The sequence below is a fragment of the Molothrus aeneus genome, chromosome 3, assembly GCF_037042795.1.
Source record: "Molothrus aeneus isolate 106 chromosome 3, BPBGC_Maene_1.0, whole genome shotgun sequence".
NCBI classification, from domain to species: Eukaryota; Metazoa; Chordata; class Aves; order Passeriformes; family Icteridae; genus Molothrus; species Molothrus aeneus.
This window is the reverse complement of record NC_089648.1, coordinates 70,575,701-70,588,162: the sequence shown is the minus strand read 5'-3', so window position 1 is coordinate 70,588,162 and position 12,462 is coordinate 70,575,701. Positions and strand designations below refer to the sequence as shown.

Genomic DNA, 12,462 nt, shown 5'->3' with positions numbered 1-12,462 from the left:
AAGTCTATGGAATTTCTCTTTTCAGTGACATCAGTCTGTTTCCTGACGTTATGTTCTTCTTATCCTTCAGACATTTAATGTTTGATCCATTAGGGCCTGCTTCAGCCAATTCCCTGCCCAATCTCCAGGCTCTACCAACCAGATCCCTGGCATGGAAGCCGGGGTAGCTGTGATTTCCCTGTGCAGGCTGAATCCAGCCTTTACGCAGTGTTTGATCCAGCCAAACATGGAGCCAAAGGGCTGCATGCTTAGAAAGCACAAGGAAAACAGCACAACACATTCAAGACATTGCAGAGGCAGGAATAGGGATAATTTTCTTTCCCATTTCTGGCTCATTGTGTAATATCAATAATCTCTGTAGCTTTGTATTATACTTGCCGTAAGTGGCTCTAGTGATTGATTAAACACCTTAGCTTTTCTTTGGCATTTAATCAATTGCAACAGCAGTTTATTGCTCGGTGTATTACAAAGTAAAAGAGATTATTACTTAATTATTGTGAAAAATAGCAGCTTGCAGTTGTTGCTAGCATGGGTATGTGTCTGTGCTGACATTGGTGTCACATCATCCTTTCCTTGGTGCTCCTGGTCCCTGCACTGGGTGCGATGGTGCGATTGTGCGATTCCCAGCGGATCACGTGTGGTCCTTCCTCAGGCTGGCACCAGCACAGTGCAAGTAGTGGCGTTAAATAAAGAATTGCTTATGGTAGTCCCACAGTGCGAAGAGCCCGACTCTTGCTTGCTGGGTACCTCCAAACCTCCTTGAAATTTTAGGTGGTGTGTTTATTAACCAGCCCACATGAAAACGAGCTCACTGTCAGGTACAAACCCCTTCTGGGAGCAGTTCAGCAAGAATTACATTGGTACCAAGAGGTATTTGACAGCCCAGAGTGCAGCACCAGATGCATGTAAACTGGAGATAAATCAGATATGGGGCATATCATTGGGAGTGTGAGAAAGGAAAAAACCCAACATCCTCTTGAGGATCTAGGAAATGGCAAGTCTTCTCTTTGCCACCAGAGGATTTCTGCCTCAGATGCAGAATTGAAATCATATGCAAGAGTTCAGAAAGACTACTGTGGTGTGATAAAGCATAAGGATTTAGGGTAGCATAGACCTCTGTGCTTATAGGGGTACAACAGGTGTCACGATCAGTATGTGTTCTAAACATCTACTTGAAGAATAGGGTCTAACCCATCTATGTTGCCACGAAAAGGGACAGTTCAGTATTTAGAATTTTAAAAATGTGTTTTAATTCCTTGGTTTTCTCCTGGCTCTGTGATCATAGCCAAGTGATTTTATCTCCTTGTACCTCAGTTTTCCTCCTGTGAATGGAAGTAACCATTGTTCACTGCCTTAGAGAAGAGTAAGAAATTAGGCACTGCTAGCTGCTCCTCCATTGAAAATGAAACCTCTTTAAAGTTTTGATCCATCAGAGATTCACATGAATTAAAGCTGTGCCCTTGACTTGACCAGGGCTGGTCAAAGAAGGACCAGTGACAAAGCATCCACTGCAAATTTTAAGCATTTCCCCAAATGATTTAGGTGTTGTTGGGACAGGTGGTTGGGGTGTCATGCGGGAAAAAACGTGAACCTCGTGTGTTGTTTATTTTTCCTCTGTGATGGCAGTAGAGGTCTGACCATCACCTTTCTAGGCATCTGTGTGAACCAGGAGGTTGGTAGTGCTCATGGTAGTCTCTGCTCACGCTTCAAGCTGGCGTTGCCTGTGAGTAGTGATGCTGTGGCCAGTCCGTATCTGTCGCGCTGCATCATGTGCCGGTTTTGTGTCACTCGTGCCATGGCTTTTGCAAGTACTCGAGCAGAACTGGAGCGAGCAGACGTTGACTGTCCAGTGACAAAAAGCTCATGTTTCTTTGAGAAGGTGCTGGATGGTCCTAACCATTAAAAGAGTTTATTTTCTTACTCCAACAGATTTCCCCTCCCCTCCTTGATGTTACCAAATTTATCATCACTTTTGTCTTTCAGGTGTAACCTGTCTTTAGTGTTGCAGACACATCAGCCATGCATTAAGAACTGGGCCCTTACTTTATAATTCAGTATGACTTTCTTTTTGTCCAATAATTTCACAAGCACTAATGCACACTTCAAATGCAGGAGATACTTTGATCCCCAAATTGTTCAGCACTTCATGCAGGAAAAACCATAGGCCACAGTCATGAAACTCCTAGAGGATGGCTGCTGGCTTCCTGTGGCAGAGCTGGTTGTTGTTTTCCCCCCTCTCCCTTCTTTGCTCTAACCATTTTGTCTGTCTAGCTTGTCTTGTATTCAGTTTTCAAAGCAATTGCCATGAAGGGCTTCCTTTTTTTCGTGCCTAAAAGGGAACAATAGATTTTTTAGAATAAGCATATATTATATTTGATACAGCCGTCTGTGTACCACAGATATCATATTGATCATATCTGTAATTTAATATAACATACTGAGAAGTTCAAGCTAAATAGAAATTAGCAATTTTTATTACTATTTTTTATGAAAAGGTCTTTAAATGTATGCTTAAGTGTACATGACATCTAAAATTATTCTAGTGCTGGATTCTTGAAAAAGTAAATGACCTTTTCTCTTGAAATTGGCGAGTGGTTTTTCCTTAACAGTTATATTATGCACAGAAGATGAGATGTTAACCAAGATGTTAAAATGTATTGTTTCCCTTTGAAGGCTAATCCTGTTCCTCATTTTCATTAATGTTGAATCATTCATTTTCCTTTTTCTTTTTTTTTTCTTTCTTTTCCTTTCCTTTTCTTTTGCAACTGTTTTTGCATGAAAATGCAAAGTAGCAATAAAGATTTTTCTTAAGACTTGCTTTAAGACTCTTCTCTTTCAGATCCAGTTAAAGTTTTTAAGTTCAGTTATTTTAAAATTCATATTCTTCAGTTCCGTAAACAAAAATAATGGAGAAATATAATGAGGTGCAAAGCGATTTTCTAGCCCTCACTAATCAATAAATGCCAATAAAATGGGGATGGTGTAATGTCCATAATTTAATTGTCTGCTGTTACCAGGTCACCACGAGACAGCAGCAGAAGCGGGGAGAAGCTGGAACTGGCCATGTCCAACCTCACTGCAGATGTCCTGGAGTTACTCCTGGAGTTTGTTTATACAGGTTCTTTGATCATAGATTCAGCCAATGCAAAAACACTACTGGAAGCTGCCAGCAAGTTCCAGTTTCATACTTTCTGTAAAGTCTGCGTTTCATTTCTAGGTAAGAATCATTGCATCTAGTGAGCTTTTAAAATCTTGTGTTAAGGTTTATAAACCTGTTTTTGAACAACTCTTGAAAGATAATGAAGAAACCCAAGATGAAATAGAGTAAAATAAAGTAAAACAACATTAATTTGGTTTGTGATTTGAATTTCCAATGCTGACATGATGGCCAATGGAAAATGGTCTAGAGAAGTATAGTTTGTTGCGTGAGTGGCAACAGCTTTCACATCTTCTGTAACCTGTTTTGTTGAATCTTGTTCCACTCTTGAAATCTCAGTGACATTTTGTTTCCCAGAGGATGATCCGTGCATAGATACCAGGCTGTAACACACAGGTTACTTATAACTGTGACAGCATATTTTGGGTTCTACACTAGGCCAGCTTGGTCAAACACCAGAAGAGTTTGGACATGGGCTCCAATGGAGGAAGAACTCCTGCAAATCTGCCAAAAAATTAAGGACTGCATTGCAATAGCTGCAATTTTCTTGCATTTGTGAGAAAGTCCTTCTTTATATGTCCAGTGTTCCAGATTGAGTGTTCCTGGGGTTTGTTGCCGCATACAGAGTTATGGCCTAATGTCATCACAAAGGTGGGTAGAAGGAAAGGTTGCTGTGCCCACTCCTGGTAACTGGTGTGCCCTGTGTGCACAGGGAGCATTTGTCTCAGTGAGGGTCTACAGAGCAACATCTTTGCCAGTGCCTCAGTCCATCCTCTCATGGCCACAAGAAATCCATTCTTCTTGCCAGACTTACCATGTCATCCTGCTCCTTCCACTTTCCCTCTGCTTTCCAGCAGAGGGTATTTCAAAACAGTCCAAGATTTCCAGCTCAGCTAAGCTTTACTGGCCAGAACAGGAACCAGGCAGACCTGGCATGGCAGAAGAGGAGACACAACTGGAGCTCAACTGAAACACGATCCTTCAAATTCCTGCCTGTACCACAAGCCACTCCTTCACTGTCATAGCTGTAATATCAGTTAATAAGACAGTAATAATTTTAAAATTAACATAAATTTATTAATACCAAAAATTGATCTTGATGTTATATGATGTACTTCCCAGGTATAAGTACCAGATAACCTTTTTTGACATCTGATTTCTGCTTGGGCTTCCTCAACTTCCATCTTGGTGTGGGAGGCATTGTTCTCTCTGAAGCCCAAATAAATTGTAGGTTTTCCCGGGGCAGTTCTCATTTGAAATTCACATCTACTATTGCAGAATGTGGAAAATGAGACTTTAGAAAATTTTATGCTCAAAAAACAACAACAAAAAACCCTCAAATGAGTCCAGTTTACTGTTGTGTTAATTTTCACTGCTAAGCCAGCCTACTGGCAAGATGAGTGGTGTGACTAGGCTGGTACAATGCAGGCATCAGTAAAGAATTCCTGGCATTGTAGACTTCTTTCCAACTTTTTATATGCCCCTTATTTCAAAGTCTGTTCCAAAATGGGGAGCGTACTGGTGATGTGAAATTTATGCTTTGCAATCCCACCATGTAGACTGTGCAATTTGAATGAGGCTCTGGCTCTGGCATTGCTTGCTCCCAGCTTCCCTTCACCAGCTTTTTACAGTGATTAGATCTTACAGCCTTTCCAGAAATGCAGGATGTGTTTAAGTTTTGATATCACTGAAGATTCAGCCACAAAACCAAAATACATTCATTTCCTTGAATCACTGTGAGAGTTCTCTTTTCTGATAGTTAATATTTTAATTCAGTGAACCATGTTATGGTGTGAAATAGTAGAGTTGGTTATAAGTTCAGTGATATATGGAGAGTCACTGGAACTTTGTATTCTCATTTGGAGAATTCACAGAGTGTAATTGCTTATTTTTATTTATAGCTGTGACTTGATTGCACTACAGAGACAGCAGAGCATTTGCCATCTGAAAAGTTTAGGGAAAAGCATTTTGTCTTCTCTGTGGCTGTGTTTTTATTTTTCACCTCAGCCACCTCTGTGCTATACAAAGCAAAAATATGGTAAAAATCAGGGCTTTTTTCCTGCAGGGCTTCTGGAGGGGTGACCAGTATAAACAGTGAATTTTTCCCATCAGTCCATGTCTAAATAGGAAGAGAAGGGAAGTTCAAAGTAAAAGCCCCAAATTATTAAGTCTGTTCAGCGTAGCACAGCACAATCTCTGAGGAAATTCGGGTCATCCTTTTTCAGCCATGAAGATCCAGGAGGATCCTGTCATGGTGATGTCCAAACAGCTTTTGTGTCTCTATCCTGGGCCTCTCAGCAGCATAGGGCAGAGGTATCCCAACTTTTCTTGCACTTTTTGGTGAAAAGATGTGGCAGAATATGTCAGGGAGGTAGTTTCTTTCAATGGGAGATTTCTTAACTGGCTTCCCTGGGATAATTATAGCCATGTTCTCTTTCTTCCTCACATGCTGTCTCCTCAGCTTTTGTCTAGACCATGAGAAATGAGAACAGTTTTGTGCTTACTGATGCAGTGATGGTGACAGGTTCATGCAGGCATCATATGATAACTGGGCAAATGTTTGCAAACTGGTCAGGATATCATAGGTATTTCCTCCACCCACATGGCTGAAGACTTAAAGCCTTTTTTTATTTTTGATATTTTTTTTTGCTATCATCACAGTCATGGCTAGATTTGGGTTTCAGGTGATTCATCAGTATCATGGTTTCAGTCCATGGTGCATGGACACCCATCACAAGAGGAAACACATTCTGAGCTTTACTTCAGCCTGCTGCTGATAAAGTAAAAGTATTCATCCTTAAGCCTAAAGAAACTGGTGGAACCTGGTAGTTTCCTAATCTGGGCCAGATTAGGAAAGAGCAGGAGCTCTGAATTTTCTTAGTCTCCTGAGCAAAGAGCACAGAATCAATGTTTGGAAAGATTATTAGAGGAAGCAATGAGAAAAAACTGAACAATGGACCAGTGATGGGACCTGTATTCCTCAGGCACCTGAGGAAAAAAGAGGTCTTTATGGGCTTTAGGAATTCAAGAGAAAGTATTATGGGCAATTTTTTTTATTCATCCAAGGTGGAGAATTTTGATCCAGCTGGAGACCTGCACTTCCCAGCCGTGGAGGAACCCTAATATATGCACTTCATATAAACCATATATCAACTTCAACTATATCTGGAGATGGGAAGAAGGAAGAAGACTCTCACAGGGAAGGGAAATATTTTGGACAATTCATTAGAAAATGAATGCATCTGATAGTCTTCCACCTATCCCCCATCTTCACATGCTTTTTGACATTAGTAGGAATACCTGAGGAGTAAGTTTCCCATCAGAATGTACACAGAGGATCACCAGGAAGTGCACATTTTGTGCTGATTTTAGTAATATCCAAATCATCATCTAGAAAGCATCTCTGAGTGAAAATACAGTGCTTAATGCACACAAGAGGGGGTTTACAACCACCACTGAGCTTCCATCAAACTGTTACCACAATCTCACCGAGTAACCCTTCTTGCATACTGTTTTTCTCTGGTGTTATCTCAAGTCTCCCCACTCCCAGAAGTGCAGTTGGAGCAGTCTGCTTGGCTGATTGTCTCCTGATGATGCTGCACAGGATCCTGCTCCAAAGTCACATCTAACACAGTGGAAAATACCAGCTGCTGATCTGCATTATTGTGGCACATGTAGCAACAAATACGCTATCCAGCACTGTCTCAAACCAGAGAGAACCTACTAGATTGCATCTGATATCCCTAAAGTCCACTCATGACTTTGTTATAAACTGTCCTTGAGCATTGGGAATAGCTTAATAGTCAGCATTTGTGTTCTGAACAGAGACAAGGAGAAACTTCAAAAAAAAGTGTTGCTACAAGCCCAGTGTCATTGTGGCAAAACAACAATTATTATAAACATGCCAGTGTCCAAAGGAACTCGGCACAGGAGCAGACAGAGCAGAACTGGTCCTTAGCTGTCTTTGTCATGCCAGCATTGACAAGTACCCCTGGACTGCAGTCATTTGGGATGAGCTGTATTATATAGCAGAAGTCTATATCTGAGTAGTCATGCAGGGTCCCTTTATAGCCAGTGAAGAATAACAGACATTGGTAGGGCAGGGTTCTGCTCATTCTGGAGTCATCATCCAAAATATTACCAGATTCATCCAGAATATTACCAAATTGTTACTTGGAATTGCTTGTTTATGGGTGTGCAGGGATATAATTGTGTCATGGTTTGACATTTCAAACCAGGACAAATTGTGAATGCAGAGTTGCACGACAACTGAAGTTGACAACGAATCTTGCTGCCAAATTTTTAGTCAGAACTGAAAAATGGGGGGATGAGGTGGTGTCTTTATGTTCATAGGACAGAGATTTTCCATATCACCTACAGCTGTTGTCCTAAGGTCTGTCTTCCTCACCAGCAGTGAATCTCTCTAGTTCACATGCCAGTCCTCATCTTAAACAGATGTTGCTGTGCCCACCTTGCTGTGGTTCTCATCACACAGAAGGGAAGTGCAGAGAAGTGTGTCCTGCACACCAGCCTCCTGCACATCCCCTAATCCCACATCCCACATCTCCCTGGGACCCCTCTCCACAGGGCCTCACAACAATTCCTGAACCAGATAAGGACATCACTGGAATCTGCCACGGAGGGGTTTCTCAGGGAAGAGGAGGGAGTAAAGCTCCAGGGGCCAAGATGGAGCTGCTTGGACCAGTGTACCAGGCTGCATCAGGCACCCAGTGTTCTTAGAGCTAGGGAAGCTTGTCCAGATCACAAGAAATCAGTTGTGAGCAGTTTTTTCTGCTGCACACCACAGGCTCAGCTGGAAATGTTGTGGGGATCTCTCCAGATAGAGGCAAAACCAGTCCTCTGAAGAGAAAGACTTGAAAGTCTTTACCATGATGTGCTGCTTAATGAGTCCAAATTGATTATTCCCTTCATTATTAACCCCTGAGGATAAGGTGGAACAGTGGCAGATTAGCCTTTGACTTGAGAGTTTGCCAAGAAATTATAAGAGTTTTGGGCTCTGTTAGATGATTACTTTTCCCCAAGCTGTATGTACACCATGAAACTGTGCCAGCAGACAGAAGCAAGGAATCTGGAAGATGTTTTTGGTCTTTTAGGGGGTTTTGTGGTTTTTGGTTTTTTGTGGGCTTTTCTTTTCTTTTTTTTCTTTTCTTTTCTTTTCTTTTCTTTTCTTTTCTTTTCTTTTCTTTTCTTTTCTTTTCTTTTCTTTTCTTTTCTTTTCTTTTCTTTTCTTTTCTTTTCTTTTTTCTTTTCTTTTCTTTTCTTTTCTTTTCTTTTCTTTTCTTTTCTTTTCTTTTCTTTTCTTTTCTTTTCTTTTCTTTTCTTTTCTTTTCTTTTCTTTTCTTTTCTTTTCTTTTTCTCTCCTCTCCTCTCCTTTCCTTTCCTTTTTTCAAGAAAAAAAATTGGTACCTTTGGGCTTCATAGCTATCAGTTTACACCCCATCTCTGGGCAGTCTTTGAGTGACAAAATCTACTGACAGCAAACAGTGTTGCTACTGCAGTCAGCTTGAGGAAATGGGCTCCTCGGAGTCAATACAATCAACTGATGCAAAATGAGATAACCCAGTTTTGAGACTGCTGGATCTGTAAAAGAAAATAAGAAGAGTTGGGAGGGGAAGAAAGCAAAACAAACCCACAAAACTCCTTTTCTCATGTCAGGTTTAAAAAAAATAGGAAAAGGTGGTTCATAATCCCATTTTATTAAAAGCCAAATATAGATAGTGTGCAGGTTTTCAATCTGATGAAGGCAGACACTGGGTGTAGGGAAGAATCCCTGAGCATTTCCAGCAGAAGCAATCTGATGAGAGTTTTGTTTGAAGAGATATGGGGCTATTGCACATTCCTGTCCAATGCTCTGTCACAGTGCACTAGGATATGACACTGCCAAATGGGATTGACTTCTCTGACAGCACCGGAGCCTGCCACTGGTACCCATGCCTTTGTGACCTATTGCAGTCTCACTCTTACTACTTTTTTCTTTTTCAGTTCTATATCTTAAAATAATATATTCTTCTTATTAGTAGTGGCTTGGTTAACAAAAGCTGCAAAGAATCTGAGAGTTCCTCTTATAAATGTCTAAAATTCGTGGGTTTTTTCTTCAAAACAGCTGGAAAGAAAAAAAAAAATACAGTCAAATGTATGGTGTAGCACACTTCTAAGGCAAAGCTACACACTGTGCTGCTGCTTCTGTTTGCTGGGAAGGAGATAATGCTGTCTCCACTGTGCATGATTTTCTTTGAAACCCACTACACAACGTTTAACAGAAGGCGTTAGTATAATCTGTGTTTTGCATAAGGGATGTCATCACATTCAGCAGCAACAAAGTTCCTTTGAAAAAAAAAAAGAGGGGGGAGGAAATTTTTTTTTTTTATTTGAAGTAGCTTAGTAGCTGAACAGGGCAAAAATTATCATAAAGTGACTGCAGCATTCTCAGAAATGTCCTTAGTGCTGTTTGCATATATTCTTAAGTGTCTGCACTGGCGTTTACATCTTTGCTGCTCCTTAAAGCAACATTGTAGGCGGTGGGAACAGCAGCAGTCTCTTGGCTGGGTTCCCATCCCTTGGGAAGCCCCAGATACTGTTATGTCAGTAGGTTTCCCCAGTGCTTTGTGGAGGCTTACACAAAAAAGCAAACTCAGAAAGTGCATTTCTCTCTCCATCTCCAACTCACCTTTTGTACTTTAATCCCCAATTCCAAATTAACCCAGGGTGCTGCTTCTAGTTAACTCCCTGAAATTAATTAGGGTTGGAGGTTTGTCCATGACACTGATTTTTCTCATGATCTTGGAACAAAAGTGAATCTTGCTTTTAATAATTCTCAATTGCCTTTTTTGTTTGTTTTTTGCCCTTTTTAGAAAAACAACTGACTGCTAGCAACTGCTTAGGAATATTAGCCATGGCTGAAGCCATGCAGTGTACTGAACTATACAACATGGCCAAAGCTTATGCCCTGCAAATTTTCCCAGAGGTGGCAAACCAAGAAGAGATCCTTAATATCTCCAAAGATGACTTCATTTCCTACATGTCCAATGACAGCCTAAACACCAAAGCAGAGGAGCTGGTGTATGAAACAGTGATAAAGTGGATTAAGAAGGATGCCGCCATCAGAGCTCAGGTAAAAATAATCTCAGCAGCCTCACTTTGCTCCATTTCCATTAATGTGTCTTTTAGAATAGAAACCATCTTCATGCAATTTTAACCACACAAGTGTGTGGGAGATGGGATGGGCAGTTCAGATAAAAAAAAGACAAAGGGAATGCAGGCTATGCACAAAATGTATGTAATTTCAAAATCTGATCCCTACATCTGATCATTTAGAATGAAAATCTCATTTGTGACATGCATGGTACAAAGTTGTTGACTGTAGGCTCAGTCAGAGATAAATTGAGAAGAATTACAGTTTTGTGAGATGCTGCTTTAAGGGGATGCATTTTAGTAACAGCAGGAAATAAAAAATCTGTCAGAAAATCTGTATTTCTTTTGATGCCACATACTAAATGAGTATAACTCCAGTTCATAAGATACAGATTCGGTATGTTTATTGGCTGCTTGAGTTTTATGTATTTATTAGAGTTAGCCTTTCCTCTGCCATATGAGTTATGCAGTCTGCTCTTGTCTAAAGAAACTGAGTCTGTAACTTTCCTGCCGCTGTCTCGATATAATGCTAGATACAGTGACTGGAGGCTGGTGAGTGTCCTTGGGACCAGAAGTCATCCCTGGTGATATCTAAATACCTGCTGCTTGCCTTGAGTCAACTCTGTGGTCTGAACCCCAAACCTCTCCATTTGGAGGCCAGTTCTCTGCACAGACCCCATAAGGGGAAGATTGTTTTCCCCTTCTTTGGAGGCCAGAGTTGTTTCTGTTGACACCCAGTCACAGTTTTGGCTGTCTTAAGGTGGACAGTTGCTCATGGACCCCACTGTATCTCAGGGAGGCACTTGGCCGTGTTGCTGATGCCATCCCACATTGTGACAATCTGTACCTTCTTGACTGAAATGTGAATTCAAGCACCTGAACATGCAGTTGGATGTTAAATGTGTCATTGGATGTGGTCCAGAGCAGCTGCACATCCTCACCTCACCTCTGAAGTGAGAGAAATAGTAATTCCTGCTCTCCCCAGGCTGCTGGATAAGGGCATTAAGGACAGTGGGGTTCTGCATGCCAGGCCAAGCCTTGCTGCCTGTGCTGTTTCACCAGCTGAGCTCCTGGTCCTGCCAGAGCCTGCAGCCCCTGGAGCCTCACTGCTGCCCTGTGTGCCCAGGAGCTGTGGCTCAGCAGGACAGTCCTGTGCTGGGGTTCCACCCCAGCTCTGACCACCTCCTCCATGTGTCAGCAGTGCCATTTAGCATTGCCCAACGTTATTATTGCCTAAAACATTCACACAGTGCCATGGATTCACTGAAATGCATGCCTTTTTGGCACTTGCTGGCCTTGAAAAACACACTGTTTTAGAGTGTTTCCCTGAGTGCTTGAAGTTGGATGGCTCTGTGCCACTCTGAACTTAACACAACCTCAGGGACTGTTCCCAGGGAGTTCAGGAGCCCTGCAGCAGGAGCCTGTTTGCCTGGTGCCAACAGAAGGTGTCACTCACCAGACAGTCTGGGTTGTGTTCTCAAAATTGTGGTTTTAAATATTTCCTTCTGCATCCTGCTGAGGCAGTGTTGGGAATTTGTTTTTTTAAGTGGTGGTTTTTCTTGCTGCCACCACTGCCATCCCCTCCTCTCTTCCTTTCGTGTTGCAGTGAGTTGCTTTTCTGGGGTTTTTCTATTCCCAAGTTTCCTTGTCCTATGCCCTGGTTGTGAAGTGCTTTTTGTAGTTTATGATGGCAGTTCTATTTGCTTCTCCAAATTTCTCTGTGGTGCTTTAGTTTCATGCATTAGTTTACAGGAGCTTTTAATTTTTAATTTGTATTTATCCAGAGATAAGGGGTTTGAATAAATTACTCTTAAAGATTCCAAGAAGAAACTATTTTCCTGCCCAATCCTACCACTAAGCTAGTTTATTTAAATAGTAGCTCTCATTTTTCTTAGTACTCTGTGCACTGCTTGATCTATTATAAAGCTCTTAGTTAAATAGGTACTTATTTTTTAAAAGTAGGAGTTCACATTTACCATGAAAAGTACCATCTTTACAGTAATGACTTCTGCATTTTCAGAGCCTGGGAACAAATATCTTCCATGGTACATAGGAGGGAAGATAGTCCGAAAAGATCTTATTTCTAATGAAGACGATGATGAATAAAAATTTGTGCATGATATGCAGCATGGCCCACCATGCCAAGAACTGCC

General features: G+C 41.3%; 1 protein-coding gene across 2 annotated transcripts in view; it reads left to right on the top strand.

Moving 5' to 3' along the window:
• Positions 1-12,462, top strand: part of KLHL29 (kelch like family member 29) — a 389,461-nt gene that overhangs the window by 329,239 nt on the left and 47,760 nt on the right. For both annotated transcript variants that reach the window (XM_066547162.1, XM_066547161.1), the window contains 2 exons: positions 3,018-3,217; positions 10,030-10,289. In XM_066547162.1, the coding sequence (XP_066403259.1) occupies positions 3,018-3,217; positions 10,030-10,289 (460 nt within the window). The remainder of the gene's footprint in view (positions 1-3,017; positions 3,218-10,029; positions 10,290-12,462) is intronic.